This window comes from Amblyraja radiata, chromosome 17 (genome assembly GCF_010909765.2).
Source record: "Amblyraja radiata isolate CabotCenter1 chromosome 17, sAmbRad1.1.pri, whole genome shotgun sequence".
In the NCBI taxonomy this organism is placed as follows: domain Eukaryota; kingdom Metazoa; phylum Chordata; class Chondrichthyes; order Rajiformes; family Rajidae; genus Amblyraja; species Amblyraja radiata.
This window is the reverse complement of record NC_045972.1, coordinates 6,087,803-6,109,831: the sequence shown is the minus strand read 5'-3', so window position 1 is coordinate 6,109,831 and position 22,029 is coordinate 6,087,803. Positions and strand designations below refer to the sequence as shown.

General features: G+C 45.0%; 1 protein-coding gene across 2 annotated transcripts in view; it reads left to right on the top strand.

Moving 5' to 3' along the window:
* The window catches only part of spire2 (spire type actin nucleation factor 2), a 123,736-nt gene that overhangs the window by 81,855 nt on the left and 19,852 nt on the right, over window positions 1–22,029 (top strand). For both annotated transcript variants that reach the window (XM_033035658.1, XM_033035657.1), the window contains exons 7-9: window positions 10,764–10,893; window positions 13,880–14,055; window positions 17,222–17,402. In XM_033035658.1, coding sequence (XP_032891549.1) covers window positions 10,764–10,893; window positions 13,880–14,055; window positions 17,222–17,402 — 487 coding nt within the window. The remainder of the gene's footprint in view (window positions 1–10,763; window positions 10,894–13,879; window positions 14,056–17,221; window positions 17,403–22,029) is intronic.

Here is a 22,029-nt window from a genome sequence, read left to right as displayed (position 1 = left end):
AGGTTTTTTTAGGCACTGATGGAATTAAGTGAATTGGGCAGGAATGTGAAGATGAGGTAAAGAATCAGACTCCCAACAGGGTCTCTTCTATACCCCGTGATTCTGCTCTCACTCCCCATCCCCCCACTTGTAACAAGGACAGAATACCCCTTGTCCTCACCTTCCACCCCACCAGCCGTCACATACAACAGATAATCCTCTGACATTTTCGCCACCTCCAACGTGATCCCACCACTGGCCACATCTTCCCATCTCCTCCCCATTCGGCTTTCCGCAGAGACCGCTCCCTCCACAACTCCCTGGTTAATTCGTCCCTTCCCACCCAAACCTCCCCTCCCCTGGTACTTTCCCTTGCAACCGCAGGAAATGCTACACTTGTCGCTTTACCTCCCCCCTTGACTCCATCCAAGATCTAAGCAGTCTCTCCAGGTGAGGCAGAGATTCACCTGCACCTCCTCCAACCTCATCTATTGCATCCGCTGCTCTAGGTGTCAGCTGCTCTACATCGGTGAGACCAAGCGTAGGCTTGGCGATCGCTTCGCCCAACACCTCCGCTCAGTTCGCAATAACCAACCTGATCACCCGGTGGCTCAGCACTTCAACTCTCCCTCCCATTCCGAATCCGACCTTTCTGTCCTGGGCCTCCTCCATGGCCAGAGTGAGACCACTGTAAATTGGAGGAGCAGCACCTCATATTTCGCTTGGGTAGTTTACACCCCAGCGGTATGAACATTGACTTCTCCAATTTCTGGTAGTCCCTGTTTTCTCCCTCTTTCCCCTTCCCTTCCCAGCTCTCCCACAGCCCACTGCTTCCACCTCTTCCTTTCTTCTTCCTGCCCCCACATCAGTCTGAAGAAGGGTCTCGACCCGAAACGTCACCTATTCCTTCGCTCCATAGATACGGCCTCACCCGCTGAGTTTCTCCAGCATTTTTGTCTACCTAAAGAATAGTAAGATTAAACGAGAACTTACCAGTTCGAAGTTTGATCGTTATTTTATGAGGAGTACGTTGAGGGAATACGTGAAGAACCCCGCCAGGACGCATGCGTGTCATTCTTCAAAGCAGCGGTGTGAAATCACAGATAACTGTAATGACTGAACATAGTAAGATTAGAGAAGAAAATACCAGTTGAGTATATGATCAAGGGTGGGAGCGGAGGGCACGTATTCCCTCAACGTACTCCTCATAAAATAACGATCAAACTTCGAACTGGTAAGTTCTCGTTTAAGCTTACTATTTTACTTCGGAGTCACGTGAGTGACTACGTGAAGATTTCAAAGCTCTGTGATTTCATGCCGTGGAAACGAGTCCATGCATCACATTTGCCTTAATTGACTGGGGGAGGAATTGTGTTAACATGTTTAGACATGAATCCAACATTGAAATCCATGATAAATTGTTAACAACAAATTATAGCCCCTATTTATGAGGTGAAATTATATTACATACTTAAAATTGACTCTGCAAAGTTCCAGGTTTAACTACTGGTTTGTGGTAGAATAGTTGGAACATTTTCCCCTTATCCATCCTGCAGTCTAGAGGATTTGGTCCATTGGTACGTCCAACTCCATAGCTGCCGATGTAGCTGCAGCCCTGGTGGAATAAGATTTGAATATGTTAGTATCCACCCCAGCTGTTGTTAAAACCTGTTTCAGCCATCTGGAAATAGTTTGAACCAACACTTTTTTGTGCGTTGTTTGTGGCTGATTAGTAGTGCCATCTCATAGCCTCAGATGTTTTTGGTGTTCTCCATATATAACAACAATGGCTTATTATACAGAGACGATATCTGTAGGGTAATCCCTAAATTCTATTTTGAGGCCTGATGATCCCGGTCTGTTCTGCTTGACTAATTCGTAATATGAAACGTTATATTCCTGTTGAAGAAGTCATATAGTCCAGCCTTAACTTATGTACGACTGTACCCTTAGTGCCGTGACCAAAGCCATCAGCATGACTGTTTTGTGCGTCAGTCTTTGCAGGGACAGAGCTGTTGCTGGAGACCATTTCCTTAGCAACGTTAGGGCAACACTCATATCCCATTTTAGAGAGTACCTGGTTCTTGGGGGATTGATATTAAAAATTCCCCTCATAAGTTTGGTTACCAGGGGTGAGTCCCAACAGAATGACGCTCTGATCCTCGACATAGATATGTTGAAAGGGCACTTCTGGCGCAGTTAATGGCACTGTAATGAGCCCCTCATCATAATGGAGGCCTGCCAGGAATTCCAGAACAGACGTTATGTTCATCGAACTGTAGATGATGTTGTTTCTGTGACAATATATCTCCCATTTCCTGATGTATACCAGATATAGTTTTTTGGTGGACTGTCTGTGGCCCGCTGAGATAATGTTCAATGTTCGGTCCGCCAGTCCCAGTTGCAGTAGAGGTTTCTTTAGATTCTACAAATTGATAGGTCTGTTGTATTTGACATGGATGGGTTCCCCTGTTACGGGATGAACCGATAATCTGGTTGTTTCAGGATGGTGATACATGGTTAAAACCCATGTCGAGTATCACAGGGAACCATGGTTAAGTAGGCCAATCGGCACTACCAATTAACAGACGCTGAGTCTTGTTGTATTTTTCGTAATACCCGACTGATGATGCAGAAAAGGAGGGAATGCATAGATAAACAATTGCCCCCTCAATGCAGTGAAAAGCATCTGTCCCTGCCGTCCCAGGGTCTGGTTCCCAAGAAACACAGTTTGGTAACTGGTGATTAAGTCTTATTTTATTGAATTTGCGTGACCTGATGTCTGTCACTGAATTTTGGGTTACCTGGTAGGTAAGTAGCTGATATTCAAATATTTCTCTGGATACACCATTACCAAATTGTATTAGTCAGATTGTCACTCTGTAGTCTAACATGCTGGTGATTTATCCCAGAGCAGTATGACTTTAGGCCATAGAACGCACCCCACATTTCCAGGTAGTTTATGCCCAGTGTCTGTGATAATGATGCCTCCTGTGCCTTTCATCTACCTCCACAGATGGAGATGGAAATTGGTAGTACCCCAACCAAGCACACTGGCATCAGTTTGTAGCACCACTAAGGGTTTGCTGATAACGATAGGGTTGGAACAATGCCGAATGTTATCCCTCCACCATTTTAATTCCATAAGCTTTCATTGGTGGCTTATTGGTCTGTCGAAATGACCAGTATTAACTTTGAGTGCTTGTATTTTTGCCCTTTGTAGATTTTTGGTAATACAAAGGTCCAAATTGTGTGGCTGGAAAGGCAGACACTATATGCCAATTACCCTTGCTACCAATCAGATAGACGGTTCACTGATGTCAGTGGGGTTGTTGCAGGCCTCAGTTAAGACTGTAGCCTTGTCCTTTGGTAAAGTCACCGACATGTGAGCTGTCAATAGTGAACCCCAAATAATCCATTATGTTGGTAGGCGTTAGTTTAGATTTAACTGGATGGATGATAACCCCAGTTTTCACCCAATTGTATGGTGGCTGTTACAGCTAGTTTGGCCAACTCCAAAGTTATGCCCACAATTAGTATGATCATATGATTATGTATTTGGTAGAGCTCTATACTGCCAGAGCTGCCCCATCCAGTTGAATTTAAAAAAAAATAACGTTTGTGATCAGTCCGTGTAGGCACTGAATAGTAAGCATCTTTTTGGTCGATGCTAGCCATGGAGTAGCCTTTGGAAATCAGTTCTTTAGCAGTTACCAGTTCCCATTTTGTACTGAATATATAGTACAATGTATTCAATTTGGTCAATTCGATGATGATGCGACTGTCACCATCTATTTTGTTTTTGGTAAAGATATAAGACACAAATTCCAGCCAATCGTGTTGGGTTTACCCATTACCCCTTTTGCACAATTCAATGGTATATCCCTGGATACTGCTTAGGATATAAGTGTCTGTAGTTAATATACACCATGTATCCAAAAGAGTGTAATCTCTCACCAATATGTGTATTATCCACTCTTCCTATAATTTGTAAGGGACCAGACCCACCTACCTCCATTGTTACCAGTGGAAGTTTGCTTCTTCTGTGTAGTCTTCGTGGAGGTTGAGGCGCCGGTGTTTGGGTTTGTTTTTGGGTTGGGGGTTTGCGCATCTTCCACGAAGGACGGTCTGGGCTATGGTCTAAAAGACCGCTGTCCTGTATGCCCGGCCTTTGAGCTTTCACCAGCTTCTCTTGTTCTGCTGGTGGGTGCATAAGGGTGCTGTCTTTGGCTGTAGGAGATCCTTAATGTTGTCGCCTTTATGAGCCCCAGGGCTTTTCTAAGTCCTGCTCCGACATGTTTCCAGATGCTATTTCCACGACTGGAACATTCAGGGATACGCAGTTTCCTGGTCCCAAGTATTTTGCAGTGGTGTCCATCGTGGTCTGGCTGTATGTATTTGGACACCATGACCAGTAGATTTTGCCTTCCTGCACCCCCTGCACACTTGTAGTTTTGTTCGTCAAAACCCCTCTTCAGGGTCAGCCCAGAATTGACCCCCCAGTACTCCCCTCTGACGAGGGAGATGCACTGTGCAGCCCTACGTAAGGTGCTGCTGTGGGTGTTTTTATATCCCCACGGTTCACCAGACTGATTCCTGGGATGTCAGGACTGTCTTATGAAGAAAGTGGATAGACTTGCTTTATACTCTCTAGAATTTAGGAGATTGAGAGGGGATCTTATAGAAACGTACAAAATTCTTAAGGGGTTGGACAGGCTAGATGCAGGAAGATTGCTCCCGATGTTGGGGAAGTCCAGGACAAGGGGTCACAGCTTAAGGATAAGGGGGAAATCCTTTAAAACCGAGATGAGATTAACTTTTTTCACACAGAGAGTGGTGAATCTCTGGAACTCTCTGCCACAGAGGGTAGTCGAGGCCAGTTCATTGGCTATATTTAAGAGGGAGTTAGAAGTGGCTAAGGGGATTAGAGGGTATGGAGAGAAGGCAGGTACAGGATACTGAGTTGGATGATCAGCCATGATCATATTGAATGGCGGTGCAGGCTCGAAGGGCCGAATGGCCTACTCCTGCACCTAATTTCTATGTTTCTATGTGACTAGACTCCATCTCCCGGAGTCTGTCATGTTGGAGCTTTTGCTCCATAAGCCGCTCTAACCGGCTCCAGCGCTCACAGTCGCTGGCCGCTCGCGGCTGCTCAAAGTTGGACTCATCAGTCAACGACTCTTTTGGTTTTCTTCTTGCCTTCCCGCCCAGACAGAGTGTTTAATCTGGCCGGTGCGGGGGCGAAGTCGGGCACAGCTGTTCCCTTACGGGTGATTCCTGTGCCACCGGCCGCTGCTGGCGTCCGCAACTCCGCGGTCTTCCCCCGCCAGCTTTGTCGCAGCTCTGGTCGACTTCTTTGCCTTGTGCATGTTTCCCCACCTGTAGAACAGTATGGGAACAATAAAGACGCAGTATCACTTACCTGCAGGTCCAGGCTTAAAACTTGCCGTTAAGGGGGAACGTCCTTCCACCCCTCCTCCTGCCGTTTTGACTTGTCAAAGCCAACGGCTCCGTTCTGTATAGTCTCCCGCCCAGCCATGGTGTTTAATCTGGCCGGTGCGGGAGCGAAGTCGGGCACAGCTATTACATTACGGGTGATTCCTGTGCCGCCTGTCGTTGTTTGCACAGCTCTCCATGTTTCCCCACCTGTGAAACAGTATAGGAAGAATAAAGACCGCAGTTTCACTTACCTGCAGGTCCAGGTTTAAACTGTCGCTACGGGGGAACGTCGTTCCACCCCGCCTCCTGCCGTTTCGACTTGTCAAAGTCGACGGCCCCATTCTGAATAGTCTCCCGCCCGGCCTTGGTGTTCTGGCCGGCGCGGGACCAAAAGTCGGCACAGCTGATCCCACTTACGGGGCTTGTGTCTTCAGCTGCTGCTGGCTCCCGCAACTTTGCGGTCCTCCCCAGCCAGCTTCACTCGCAGCACTTGTGGACACTATTTTGTCCAACTTCCCCCCCTGTGTAAAACAGCGCGGGGAACAAAAAACTACCGCAGAGTAAGTCACTTACCTGCAGGTCGCGGTTTCAAACTTACCGCTGCGGGGGAACGCTCCACCCCGCCTGTCGTTTCGCAAGCGTGAAAGCGATATGACACGCATGCGTCCTGGCGGGGTTCTTCACGTAGTCACTTACGTGACTCCGAAGTAAAATCAGTCGTTACCTCTTTACACGGGGTGAATTGTGGAACAAGATCAAGAGCCATGGACCCACCTCTGTCCCTTGAGTTTATTTTCTGATATGCAGAATCTGCAATAGGAAGTCAGTATCCTGAATTCACCACTGGTTCATTTGTAAAAGAAGCGAAATGCAGTGAAAAGTAAAAATGCTGTAAATTAGTATCAAAGTCACAATGGCTGAGTGGTACGCTGTAATTTTGCACGAAAATCCAGCGCAAAGCATTTTCATTTGCATTGAAAGAGGAATAAATGCAATAAAAATGATCTTCCTACCACAATTACTATACCTATTTCAGTCTATACCGGTATATATACCAATTTAAAAAAAAAATTAGACTCTAATATTACTAATTTTATTTGGGACTATAGATCACATAGAATTACAAAAAAACACTTATGTAAACCAAAAGAGGTCGGGGGACTTTCACTTCTGAATTTTATGTATTATTACTGGGCAGTGCATATTAAGAATATAATTTATTGGCTGGATAGTTCTACCCAACAGACAGAATGGATAAAAATGGAGAAAGAGGATTGTCATCCTTGTAATATAGGAACGATCCTCTTCTCCCCGAAAAAACTGAATAACACAATATATAAGAAGAACCCAATTATATATGGTACAATAAGAATTTGGAAACAAATAAAATTATCTTTAAAATTAAGAAATTTATCATTGTTAATGCCAATAGCGAATAACCCTTTATTTAAACCATCTCATTGATAAAACATATAACCAATGGGAAAGTCTCGGAATTAGAAGTATCGGGGATATGTACGAAATGGGAAACCTACTATCATTCCAACAATTACAATTAAAATTTAAACTGAAAAACAACCAATATTTTAAATATCTTCAGATTTGCGATTTCATGAAAAAATATATACAAGGATATCAAAAAATAACTCCTGAATTATTGGAAGAAGCAATGAATATATAAAAGCTGACTCACAAAAATTAATATCATATTTATATAATAGTATTCTAAATATAGACCTACCATCGACAGAGGTACTTAGAGAAGAGTGGGAACGGGAACTAATGATAAAAATTACGAAGGTTACATGGGAAAAGTACTTGATATATATTCACAAATGTTCGATTAATGTAAGACATAATCTAATTCAATTAAAAATTTTACATAGATTATATTATTCAAAAACAAGATTGAACAAATTTTATCCAAATATATCCCCCATTTGTGATAAATGTCTATCCCAAAACACAACTATAACACACTCCTTAGTTTCCTGCATAAAACATTATAGATTTTGGAGTGATATTTTCGAAATATTTACAAAATTATTCAAGATAAGAATGGAACCTAATACTGAAATGATTATATTTGGCGTAATGGAAGATGGGAATAAATTGAACACATCTCAAAATTTATTTTTTAACTATGGTTTAATAATAGCAAAAAAATTAATACTTACATTTTGGAAAAATACATCAATACCAACGCTTAAAATGTGGATTGCAAGTATGTTGGACACCGCACATCTTGAGGAAATGCGATTCCTCCTAATGGATAAATCAGACCAATTCATAACGAGTTGGTCTCCATTTGTCGTCTTTTTGGAATCATATGGTGCAACACAATTGTAAAAAGTAACTGTTTACGGACTGGACGAGGGTTGGTCAAGATTATAAACAATGATCTCCTTACCCTTTATTTATTTTTTTTTTTTTTTTTATGTCTTATTCTCTTTTTTCTATTTTCATTTTCTCAACTTTCTTCACTCATTCGTCATTCTTCTTTTTCTTCACACACTATATATCTCACGCTTTTCTATCCTTTACTATCTAATTTATTTTTCTTATTCTAATCTTTCTTTAATATAACAAAAAAAATTAGAAGCTGTACATAAAATGTATTATGAAAATATATATTAGGCACTTTGGTGCCATATGATTGTTCTAATAACTTCTAATAAAATAAAATATTTAAAACAAAAGAAAGAGGAAACAGCACACGATTTAACAAATATTTGTCTGTTTTCTTGTCTGTCCTGTGTGGAACAATACAGAGAGGCATCTTTCACACGATCTGTTTCAATCTATCCAATAACTGCCAACTGTTTGAGTGCCATTTTACAGGGGTATTTTGGATAGTAATTACTCTAGCTGCCTTCGCAAATCAGCCTCCAGATATTGTGCTCTGTCAATATTGATTATCTTTTGCAAGATTTCTGGATGCCACTTGTTCATCATCGTGGCATTTACCCGCAGGTGAACCTTGGTTGATGCTCTGTAGATTGGTGTCACTCATACTGTGGCTCCGCCCACAGGCCTATTAGAGATCTCTCTCTTCCCCCTCCCCTCTCTCCTCTCTCCTCTCTCTCTCTCTCTCCCTCCCCCCCCCTCTCTCTCTCTCTCTCTCCCCCCCCCCCTCCCCCTCTCTCTCTCTCCTCCCCTCTCCCTCTCTCCTCTCCCTCCCTCGCCCCCTCCCCCTCTCCCCCTCCTCCCCTCCCCCCCCCTCCCCCCCCCTCCCCTCCCCCTCCCCCCTCCCCCCCCCTCCCCCTCCCCCTCCCTCTCTCCATCTCCCCCCTCCCTCTCCCATCCTCCCCCCTCCCCACTCTCCCCTGTAGAGTTGCTAATAAAATACTTTGTATTGTAACCACTGTGTGAGTTTCATCATGTTCAACATGCTCTGATTTTGCATTCAGAGAGAGGTTCTGTGTATTATTTATCCAGTTGTCAGAGTCAATAATTTGCTTTCTTATTTGCGTGGCACCACATTTTTTAAAAAGTATTTCATTACAATGGTGACTTGCGTGGGCCTACGTTTTTTATTTGAATGGATCTGTGTAAATGCCTTGTGCGTTTTTAGATCCTTTTGTTATTTCCTCTCACCTCTGATACCAAGAGACAGCAAGAAGTAAGGGAATGATAAATATATATTTTAATTTGTTTTGGGAAAGGAAATATAAATTTAAATTTAAATGATATCGGAGTTTGGGGAGGATGATCAACATGGACCAGTGAAGTCAATACTTTATTAAAATAATTTTTTATTAGATTTGTGTTTTGATTTCTATATAATTGTCCTTTATTGTTGTAGCATTGTGCTTATATCAGCATTATTGTGCTTGAAATTCTGTCCAGCACAAAAATCTGTACCTTGCTGGAACATGCTGCCTATTTGAGCGTTCAATATTGTGGCCATTGAAATGCTGTTGCTTGCAAAATTTAATCCCATTGTCTCAGCAAAAAGATTCCCATCAAAGAGTCTTTCATAATGGGATAAAAATACTTTTAGTAGTTGCCTTGTGGATGTATGCTTACTAACTATCGATCACAGGCTTACGTTTCAAAGATGCATCCTGTTCACATCAGCCGTGCTATTTTGGTGGGGGTTTGACGAGCTGCTTTCTGGCAGGATTTGAGCCATGGGATGATATAACTGAACTAATTTACATGAATTAAAAATGAAGCATTAATTATTGTCATTGTTTGATGTCAGGTGAGTTTGGGCCTCGTTGGCATTAAGCTGGACACCAAAATTGCAGCCCTTAACCTCAACAGTGAGGTTCCCATTGCCTCCCCCAAAGAAATGATCCAATGCAGTTGCGTTGCATCTTCTGCAGTGCAGCAGCAGCAGTCATCCCTGTGCTTTAACGCATGCACCCTGTGCATATTCATCGAGATAAACCCAGCTCCTTGAACTAGATGTGGATAAGTAAATTCAACGTATGTAATAAGATTGTACAGAAGATAGACACAAAGTGCTGGAGTAACTCAGCGGAACAGGTGGCATCTCTGGAGAGAAGGAATAAGTGACGTTTCGGGTCGAGACCCTTCTTCAGACTCCAGCACTTTGTGTCTACCTCCATTGTAAACCAGCATCTGCAGTTCCTTCCTGCACATAAGATTGTACAGGTTCAGCACATTAGGGTGCATCATTTTCTTTCGGGTGTCAAAGGTGTGGTTAAATGTACACAGAGTATCCTTCAACCAGTTGCTCGTTGCATGCAACTGCTTCATAAAGGGCCTGTCCCACTTGGGCGTCGTTTGCTCGCCACGCAGATGGCGCGCAAAGATTTTGTACATCCCAAAATCCTGGGGTGCCGCGCGCATCCGCGCATCACTGCCTACGTCACCACGCACCATGCGCGCCATGCTCGCGTAAATGCGCAGTGCGTCGTGACGCGTAAATGATGTCGTGTAAATGACGCGCAAATGATGCCCAAGTGGGACAGGCCCTTAATGTGCTGACTTGTGAAGTCTTGGCAGTTGCCACTGTTCAAATAATGTAATTTGACATGAAAGGAATGAGATCATGTTATTATTACTTCAGAATCTCAAGTAAAAGACGGTGGAAGAGGCCTGTGACATACAGTGACATGTTATATCATCTAGACATACACGTGTGATCACATTAAGTCGGTACATTCACATTAAGTCTGCACATTGCTTTATGTTTGTATGTCGTCACCTTGCTGAGTAAATTCAAAGTTAGATGTGATATTCTGCAGCAGCCCACGGGATATGAAAATTATATACAAATTGTGGATCAGGTAAATTGCTCAAATGTCCTCATAATTCTTCCACCAGTGCTCTTTCCAGGTGAATAAATGCCTCTGACTAATTGTTCACAGGTCTCTGAGAGGAACTTGCGGCCCAAGCCACAGAAGCCACGCAGTCTACATGAGCGAATCCTAGAAGAGATCAAATCATCAGAGAGAAAGCTTCGGCCAGTGCAGATTGTTGGAAGAAAGAAAAACAAAGGTGAGACACATTTGCTACATCAAGGGGTATTAGAACGCATCATCAAATTCCTTGCCCTGGTCCTGTCATTTGGTAAGATTTAGTAGGTAATTTAGATATCTCTAAACTAAACTAAACTGAAAATGATTCAGCATGGAAACGATCACGAGGTAGACAAAAATGCTGGAGAAACTCAGCAGGTGAGGCAGCATCTATGAAGCGAAGGAATAGGTGACGTTTCGAGTCGAGACCCTTCACCCAGGTCCACATCCCAAGCATTAAGGTGCTAATTGCTCTCTGCTGTTTACAGAGACTTAGTTCTCCTCCTGGACCCAGGACTCCCAAAACAAACAAACTCTCTGCTCCAAGTTCAATTGTCAGAGTACATTACCAAGCACACTGACGAAACGTGTAGGAGGAAATTGCAGATGCTGGCTTGCACCAAAGGTAGACGCGAAATGCTGGAGTAACTCAGCGGGCCAGGCATCATCTTCTCTCCAGAGATGCTGGTATTCCTTCTCTCCAGAGATGCTGCCTGTCCTGCTGAGTGTCTCCAGCATTTGGTGTCTACCAAGTACACGAAAGGATTCCAAATGTTCTCAAAGCTTCCTTAAAAAAATTGCAACATCCCCACGGATTCATGGGAATCCCTGACACTTGACAGCCCAGCGTGAGGAAAGAAGATTCTGGATGCAGTTGAGAATCTCTAGACTGTGCATCAGAAGACAGAGAATACCATTGAAAGTGACGAGGGATGTCCCACTCACCAACTCTCCACCCTCCTGCTCCATCTACGGAGAGTCCGCACTTTCCACAGTGGCCTCTTTAGTCATCTCAGACCCTAGACAACTGTAGTGGCAGCAAATTGTCCTCGATCTTGAGGGGCTAACGAAGAAGACAAGTGCTGTGTTGTACCTTGATAACCTCAGTATCCTAAAATGCTGTTCAGCTGCCTTATGGGCCTGTCCCACTTACATGACTTTTTCAGCGACTGCTGGCACCCGTTGTAGGTCGTTGCAGGTCGCCGAAAATTTTCAACGTGTTGAAAATCCAGCGGCGACCAGAAAGACGCTACGACTCTTTGGGCGACTGAGGAGACGACTCACGACCTACAGGCGATACCCTGGCGACATGTCGCGGCGTGAAGCATGTATGGTCGTGAGTAGTCGCCCAAAGAGTCATACCTCGTTCTGGTCGCCGCTGGATTTTCAACATGTTGAACATGTTCAGTGACCTGCAAAGACCTACGACGGGTGCCGGCAGTCGCTGAAAAAGTTGCTTAAGTGGGACAGGCCCATGAACCTTTTACGATGCTGTGTGGAGAGTAATGCCGGTGCAGTGAGGTCAGTGGGTGTTTATACAAAATTGGATTCCACATTGAAATGAAACCACTGCAATGTTGCACTCCAACATGTGTGAAGCTGCTCATCCAAGCTGATGGTAATGGCAGGAGGAAGTGCGTGAGGGTTTTGTTTCCCAGACACTCCGACCAACTGTGCTAAACAGCAAGATTATCAATAAGGATGTCGTCATTTAGTCTATTCCATAACTCTGTGAAAAGGGTGACATGGTGAGGATGGGCAGCATGGTGGCGTAGTTGGTAGATCTACTCCCTCACAGTGCCAGAGGCCTGCATTCCATCTTGACCATGGGTGCTGTTTGTGTGGCCTTTGCACCTTGTCGCTGTGACCACTATGGGTTTCCTCCGGGTTCTCCAGTTTCCTCCCACATGTCCCAGACGTGCAGGTTTGTAGGTGAATTGCCCCCAGTGTGTGGGGAATAGATGCGATGGTGGGATAACATAGAACTAGTGTGAATGGGGATTGGTGACTGGCATGGACTGGGCCCTGTCTCCGTGCTGCATCTCTGAACTAACCTCAACTTGCAGCAGACTGCTGATGTCAGTAAAGGGCCTGTCCCACTTGGTCGTCACGCAGATGGCGCGCAAAGATTTTGTACATACCAAAATCCTGGGGCGCCGCGCGCGACCGCACGTCACTGCCTATGTCACCACGCACCATGCGCGCATCACGTGCACGGCACAACGCGCATCGTGCGTCGTGACGCGTAAATGATGACACGTAAATTACGCCAAAAGACGCCCCAAGTGGGACAGGCCCTTTACAATGAAATCCAGTGTTGAGGACAATTGTTGTTAGCCTTGCACATAATGAGAGGTTGGGTAATGTTTCCGGAGTAGGATATAACTGACTTAAATGCCCTGTAGTATACTGACCCTGTCAGTTTGGCCCAAGTTAACTATGATGAGTGAATAGTTAAATCAGAATTTGTCATATTCACACACTCCCTGAGTTAGAATCTGTTTGTCCTTAAAATGTAGTGTTTCGTTGAGTACAGCCCACATCACCGTGATTGTCCAGTGTAAATGATTACCTCCTATTAAATATTATTGCTCTACTATAAAGTAGACTTAACCAAGTCCATTGCTGGCGAGGCAGACGACCCTCACGTTATAGCAGTGTTGTGGTTCTGTTAAACACCTCATCAGCATTTTCCAAAACATGAGGCCACATGTTTACAAGGATCGCAAGTTGAAAAATAACACATTTTGCGTTTACTTGTTTACTTCTTTTCAGAAACATTAGAACTCAGAAACAGAAAAATAGGTGCAGGAGTAGGCCATTCGGCCCTTCGAGCCAGCACCGCCATTCAAAAAGATCATGGTTGATCATCCAGAATCAGTAACCCGTTCCTGCTGTAGAAACATTAGGATTTCCACAAGAGCTTTTTAAAATTATTATCCCTAACTCAAATGTTTGAAGAATGAATTGTGAATTTTGTAAAGGTGAATTTCTATGACAGTAATGCAGAGGTTGTATTTTTTGTTAAATGAGTACAATTTGGAACTAATTTGATGCACACTTAGTTTGTTTCTCTAAAGAGCAGGATAAACGCTGAGAACCCGAGCCTGTGTGTTGCAATGTTCTGCGCTGGCCCAGGCTAGTTAATCATTGTTGTTGAAGTTAGAAATTCATTGCTTTTGCAGAGCCAACATTTGGATCTCTACCGTGCCTGGTGCACGCCTGCACTGAAGAGCTGAAGTCAACTTCATGCATCGATCTCTCAATCCCTGAGGCAATGGGAACTGCACAGAGACCCAGACCCAAGGTTCTACTGAAAGCACCAACACTGGCTGAAATGGATGAAATGTGCATTTCAGAGGTAAGAATGTAACCTCGTTCATTGACACTGAATGGCAGCATCCATTTGAAGAAAAATTTGATTTCTGGAGAAAGATTATGTCTATCTTACAATTGAGGCGCACGCCTGATAAGGGTACAGATGTCTCCCTGTACATCGGCGAGACCAAGCGAGGACTTGGCAACCGCTTTGGTGAACACTTTGCTGAGCCTTGGACCCACTGGATCTCCCCGTTGTTTCCCTTACCGTTCCCACGCTGACCTTTCTGTCCAGGGCCTCCTCCATTGTCAGAGTGAGGCCACGTGCCAACTCGTATTCTGCTTGGAAGCTGACAACCCAATGGTATGAATGTTAAATTCTCCAATTGTAGGTGACCGCTAAACCCCCTCCCCCTCCATTTTTTTTGTCCCCTCTCTTTCCGCCCCTCCTCTCTTCCCTGGGCCCCACCTCGACTCCCAACTATAAATCTCTCTTCCCCCCCCCCCCCACCCACTACATTCCTCCCCCCGGCTTCACAACCCTCAACTCTTCAAACCTGTCTCACAACTGCTGTTCTTATCTCTGGCCTTTATACCAATCACTTGCCTGCCAAAACCACCCTCCTCACCTGTGTCGACCTGTTACCTGCCCCACTTTGTCCAGCCTCTCCCCTTTTCCAGCTTTCTTCCCCCACATTCAATCTGCAGAAGGGTCTCGACCCAGAATGGCACCCATCCATGTTCTCCAGAGATGCAATAGACAATAATAATAATAATGGATGGGATTTATATAGCGCCTTTCTAATACTCAAGGCGTTTAAGGTGCAGGAGTAGGCCATTCGACCCCTTCGAGCCTATTCAATGTGATCATGGCTGATCAGATGTTGCCTGACCTACTGAGTTACTCCAGCACGGTGTATCCGTAAGTGTTTGTATTTATTTCCCTGAATGGAGTTGACTCAGATTTGTTAGCCATTAACCTATTGTGCAGTCTGTAGCTGTCTCAGCGACTAAAGAGATCTTTCTTCTTGGTCTGAGTTTCACTGATTACCATCCAGATTTTTTAAGCTGCTGTTGGTCTTTAACTGTTTTTGTCAGATTTGATTAAATATTCACTAGTTTAGTGTAGGGATACTGCGGGGAAACAGGCCCTTCGGCCCATCAAGTCCGCACTGAGCACATTAACACCATCCTACCCCAGGGACAATTTTTACATGCATTCCAAGCCAATTAACCTACAAATGTGGGAGGAAACCAACGTTCTCGGAGAAAACCCGCGCAGATCACGGGGCGAACCCGGCTCTCTGGCGCTGAGAGTGCTGTAAGGCAGCAACTCTACCGCTGCTCCACCGTACCGCCCCATACACTAGAATAGTACTCCACTTCTCTAGATTATATGAAGAATGACACATTCACTAAATAGCGTGCAATAGTATTAAAGTTGCAGCCAGACAGCATCATTAAATGTATTTCCCTTTCACCTAGTAACATTTTTGTTTATTATTCACATGCTTGTCTATGATCTGCCAAGCACAAATGTAAATGAATTTTTCATGAAGATTGTAAGGTAAAACATTTAGATCGTATGCTATTTCAGCAACATCAGTTGTCCTTGTGTTTCCTTTTTGCTTTGTGCATTACTCGGAAATCAAACCTATTTTAGGATTTGGTACTTTATTGATTAGAGCATTTGAGCCCAATTCAGAAGGACAAGGTAAAATTTTTGGAAAATATAGAAAATCGCGGATGCTGGAATTATTCTGCATGTCAGGCTTCATCTGTGAGAAGTGTGAATGTTTTGAGTCAAAGGTCTATCATCAAAATTGGAAATGAGACAAAGGGAGCTTGTAAACTGTGGGAAGGGAAGGGTGAGATGTCTCTGATCGGGAATAACCAGGTTGACTATGGTAATACAGTGAATGGAGAAAGATGGAAAAGATCGCCAAAAGATTGAGGTGCTGTGCACTGCAGGCCTGGAAGGCAAGGCTGGTGGGTCAGGGCCAGGCTGGGCATGTCATTCTCTCTGGTTTGAAAACCAAACAACCTGAACCAACATCTCAGATGGGCAGCGAATACAGACCGAGAGAACGCGTTAGCTTAAGTTTACTTTTGAGATTCAGTGTGGAAACAGGCCCTTCAGCCCACCGAATCCATGCCAACCATCGATCACCCACACACTGTTATCCCACTTTCACATTCTGCACACTAGGGACAATTTACAGAAGCCAATTAACCTACAAACCTGTGTATCCTTTAAACGGGAGAAAACCTACGCAGTCACAGGAGTACAAACTCTGCATAGACCGCTGGGAGTCGGGATGAAACCTGGGTATCTGGCTTTGTGAGGCAGCTGGTCCACCCCCTCCCCCTAGGAATGAAGGAGGAACCCACCTGGCATTTTGTGTCTATCTTCAGTGTAAACCAGTGTCTGCAGTTCCTTCCTACACATTGTATCTCCTCAAGGTGTGCCTGCTTTGAAGAAGTTCTCCTCCTCTCTCTGACGAGAGTTCTGCGACACCCTTTCTTGCTGTTCCCCCTCTGTGATTCCTCCTGCTCTCTAGCTATCTTTCATTCATGTGTTCTATGTCCATTCTATATCTCCCGTTCTCCTTTCTCCTGACTCTCTATCTGGAGAAGGGTCTCAACCCGAAACGTCACCCATTCCTTCTCTCCAGAGATGCTGCCTGACCCGTTGAGTTACCCCAGCTTTTTGTGTCCACCTTCAGTTTAAACCAGCATCCTCTAAATTGTAAGATTCAATATTATGTCCAAAAGATGGCAGCATGCCCAGATAGAAGATGAGTTGCTTTTCCTCAAGTTTGTGTTTCATTTAGCCTCATTGTAACAGTGAAAATCGATTTCTACCCCTACACCTTGTGTTATGATGTTAGTGCAACAGCTACAAGGGCCTTCAGTGATTCACAAGAGCAAAGCAGCTGGTGCCAAATAACATATGATTCCAACACGATTCATAAGAGCAGAATTAGGCCATTCAGCCCATTAAGTCTATTCCGCCATTCAATCATGGCTGATCTATCTCCCTCCTCACCCCATTCTCCTACCATCTCCCCACAGCCTCAGCATGCAAGAACAATATTAATTTGCTGATTTTTGTGTGTCCATTCATTTTAATTCATCTCATGAGGACTATGATCTCTGGCCCCTGTACAGAAGTGAGAGATTCATACACATTTGTGTTGTTTTAAAAGGAAGAAGACTCACCAAATGGAGAGATACGAAGGGTCATCAGCTCGCCAGTTCCCTTAAAACGCGATCGCTCATTCTCAGCTGAATTACAATCCAAATCGGCCTATCTCTCATCAAAGGACACCCACACAAAGTTGCATTCAGTCACTGACTCTGTACCTGGAGCTGTGTCCCAGTATAAAGGTGAGTTCATTGGAGGTCTCCTTTCATTTTCCTGGCAATAAGTATTAGGCAATGCTTATTGACATGACGGAATAAATGTTGGTATGTCCGCACTTGTTGGCACTTACACAGAGGCAGCTAAATGCTGAGTTACTAGAGCCAGCACGTGCTGGAAGCTGCAGCAACAGACAATCTGCTGGAACAACTCAGTAGATGGAGCTGCATGTGTGCAGGAGAAAGGAATCATCGACAGCCACATAGAAAATAGGTGCAGGAGTAGGCCATTCGGCCCTTCGAGCCAGCACCACCATTCAATATGATCATGGCTGATCATCTATAATCAGTACCCGTTTTGTGCTTTTCCCCCATATCCCTTGATTCCTTTAGCCCTAAGAGTTAAATCTAACTCTCTCTTGAAAACCTCCAGTGAATTGGCCTCCACTGCCTTCTGTGGCAGAGAATTCCACAGATTCACAACTCTCTGGGTGAAGAAGTTTTTCCTCGCCTCAGTCCTAAATGGCCGATCCCTTATTCTTAAACTGTGACCCCTGGTTCTGGACTCCCCCAACATTTTCCCTGCATCTAGCATGTCCAATCCTTTAAGAATTTTTTTAGTGTTCTATAAGATCCCATCTCATACTTCTAAATTCCAGTGACTTCTTGGGTCAAAAGCCTGCATCAGGCATGAGAGGGAAGAGAGCAAGTGGAGGGTGGAGGCAGACAGAAGAAGGAGCCACAAAGGGGGTGAAGGTGGAGATGGCTAGAGGGACGATAACATATGATGAGCGTTTGACCACACTGGACCTGTACTCACTGGAGTTTAGATGAGGGGGGACCTTACTGAATAGTGAAAGGCTTGTATAGAGTGGATGTGGAGAAGATGTTTCCATTTGTGGGAGAGACCAGGATTAGAGGTCATAGCCTCAGATTAAAAGAAATACCTTTAGGAAGGAGATGAGGAGGATTTTTTTTTTTAGTCAGAGGGTGGTGAATCTGTGGGATTCTTTGCCACAGAAGGCTGTGGAGGCCAAGTCAATTGATACTTTTAAGGCAGAGATAGATAGATTTTTGGTTAGTTATGGGTGTCAAGGGTTATGGGGTGAAGGCAGGAGAATGCGGTTCGGAGGGAGAGATAGATCGGCCATGATTGAATGGCGGAGTAGACTTGATGAGCCGAGTTAACTAATTCTGCTCATCGCACTTATGTGCCCTAAAGTGAGAGATGGAGGAGAGGTGGATCATGAACCGGATGAGGGAGGAGTGGTGGTGAGGGGAGTGTGGGTCGAAGAGGGATGGAAGCCAGAGAGAGGAGTGGATGAGAAGGTAATGACCATGGGAGGCCAACAGAGGAGGATGACTGAATTTTGGAGCCTTCCCTCACAGTGGGAACCGTTGATCCCACTGTGTGGGGATGTCTGTGTTAAAGACTATCGTGTTCTGTGCTCTTTATTATTCGTATGGCTGTATGGCGACCACACGTTTCATTGTAACAATTGGTACATGTGACAAATAAATGTATCTTGTATCTTGTAGGAAGATGCAGGGAAGGTAAGGGAAAGGGAACCATTAGCAGGACCAGAGGAAGGTCAGAGAGGGGAAGAGAGACCGAGAGAGAACATAGCTGAACTGAGATTTACCTAAATTGTAATATAAATTGTTCATACCCTTGAGATGTATAGGGGAATTGGACCCAGACAGCACTTCTGGGTATAGGTCCTTCAACCTCGCCTACTGCATTCAGAAATTCTGATGATGTGTCCACCACATCATTGAGTCAAGTGCAGGCCAGATGTGTGCAAAGTATCTGACTATCTATAATGGCTATCCCAAACTCATTGTTTAATCTCCCTTTATATTATCACCTTGCTCGTTTAACAGATTCCAAGCACTGGTAGACTTTGCATTGTCGTTTATCAATCTCCTCATTGCATCCAGCTTCACTTTCATCCTCCTCTACCCACTATCTCCTTTTTATTCTTATCTTCTGCCATCCATCATCTACCTGCATCGTCTCCCAGCTCCATCTCCCTCCCTCTCCCCTCTCCCCTCTACCCGCTCCCCTCTCCCCTCTCCCCTCTCCCCTCTCCCCTCTCCCCTCTCCCCTCTCCCCTTCCCCGCTCCCCTCTCCCCTCTCCCTTCTCCCCTCTCCCCTTTCCCCTCTCCCCTCCCCCTCTCCCTCTCCCCTCTCCCCTCTCCCCTCTCCCCTCTCCCCTCTCCTCCCCTCTCCCCTCTCCCTCTCCCCTCGTCCTCTCTCCCCTCATCCTCTCTCCCCTCTCCCCTCGTCCCCTCTCCCCTCTCCCCTCATCCCCTCTCCCCTCTCCCCTCTCGCCCTCTTCCCCCTCCCCCCTCCTCTCTTTCCCCCCCTTCCCCCTCCCCCCTCCCCTCTCTTCCCCCTCCTCTCTTCCCCCCTCCCCCCTCCCCTCTCTTCCCTCCCCCCCCTCCCCTCTCCCCCCCCTCCCCCTCCCCTCTCTCCCCTCTCCCCCCCCTCCCCTCTCTTCCCCTCCCCTCTCTCCCCCTCCCCCCTCTTCCCTCTCCCCCCCTCCCCCCTCCACTCTCTCCGCCCCTCCCCCCCTCCCCTCTCTTCCCTCTTCCCCCTACCCTCTCTCTTCCCTCTTCCCTCTCCCCCCTCCCCCTCTCTCTCTTTCCTGTACTGGCTACTTTCCCTCGCCACTCGAAGTCCTGATGCAGGGTTTTGACCTGAAACGTTGGCAATTCCTTTCTCCCCACGGGTTCTGCCCAACCCGCTGAGCTCCTCCAGCAGATTGTTTGTTTGTTCTCTTTGTTAAAGGCAGAGAGTTGTCTTACAAAAGAATGTTTAAGAAAAAACTGCAGATGCTAGAAAAATGGAAGGTAGACAAAAATGCTGCAGAAACTCAGTGGGCGAGGCAGCATCAATGACCTCATAGATGCTGCCTCACCCACTGAGTTTCTCCAGCATTTCTGTTTTACAAAAGAATGTCTGTGAAAAAGGGTGAAGCAATCCAAGTTGACATGAATGTCCTTGTGGAGCACTCACTCCTGGCCAGAGCTTCACAATGCCACTGAGAAGTTCATTGATTTCAACGTTCCGGTTTTTATCGTGGCACTTGCCAGATCTCCTGTGTATAACAGTCGTGCTTGTTAACAGTAAATAGGCTTGTTTGGGAATGACTAGGGTTTCAGTCGGTCCTTCCAGCAGTTTTAGTTTCCTCCTCTTTCGGCATTCTGCTTTTTAAAACTTTGATGCAATGAGCATCCTACTGGCTGTAGTTTGTTCAAAGATGATTTGTTTTTCCAAAGAATCTGGAAATTCATGCGATAAAGATTTATGTCTTGTCACAAATTCAAAAGAGCCCTATGTATTATACAACCAATTTAGACAGCCTGTAGGATACTTGACTCCATCAGCCAGGACACAGAACATATATTTCAAGAGGGCTAGTATACAAAAACGGGGATGTAATGCTGAGGCTCTAAGGCGCTGGTCAGACGGCATTTGGAGTATTACGAGTAATTTTGGGCACCGTATATGAGGAAGGATGTGCTGGCTCTTAAGAGGGTCCAGAGGAGGTTTACAAGAATGATCCCAGGAATCAGTAGGTTAACATAAGATGAGCGTTTGACGACACTGGGCCTGTACTCGCTGGAGTTTAGAAGGATGAGGTGGGGGACTTCATTAAAACTTATGGAGTGAAAGGCCTGGATAGAGTGGATGTGGAGAGGATGTTTCCACCAGTGGGATAGTCTAGGACTAGAGGTCATAGCCTCAGATTAAAAGACTTTCCTTTAGGAAGGAGATGAGGAGGAATTTATTTTGTCAGTGGTGAATCTGTGGAATTCTTTGCCACAGAAGGCTTTGGAGGCCAAGTCAATGGATATTTTTAAGGCAGAGATAGATTCTTGATTAGTACGGGTGTCGAGGGTTATGGGGAGAAGGCAGGAGAATGGGGTTTGGAGGGAGAGATGGATCAGCCATGAGTGAATGGTGGCGTAGGCTTGATGGACCGAATGACCAAATTCTGCGCCTATCACTTATGACTTTATAACATAGGAACAGAGAGGTTATGATGCAGCTATAGTAAGAATTAGTCTGGAGCGTTTCAGGAGCTGGAGTATTTCATCTTATTCTGATTGCCACGCAATAGGAAGGATATAGTTGCTGTGAACTGGGTGCGGAGAAGATTAACCAGGATGTTGCCCACGATGGAGCCCTTCAGTGGCGAGGTCGAGGAGACAATAAATACGCTGCGCTTGTGTGGAGCTGGTTTTCCTGAGAGTGGATGAGGCTGAGGGATGCCTTGTTGAGTTGTTCAAAGTTATGAGGGATATAGATAGTGAAAACTATTTCCCTATGGTTGAGGTACCTAAAACCAGAGCGCATGAATGAATGAATGAATGAATGAATGAATGAATGAAAACTTTATTGTCATTCAGATATACACCTAGACACAGTGCACCTTGAACGAAATTTCGTTGCATTTGACTCTCCAATCAGGTAAATAGTAAAAGTAAAAGTGCTAGGTGCGTCCATAAAAATGCCTCATGTGCATGGTTCTGTAAAATAAATATATATAAAAAGTTTTTTTTTAAAAGTGTCGATATTTTAAAAGTTCTAGCCTCAGTTTTGTTGATTGTTCAGTAATCTTATGGCCTGGGGGATGAAGCTGTT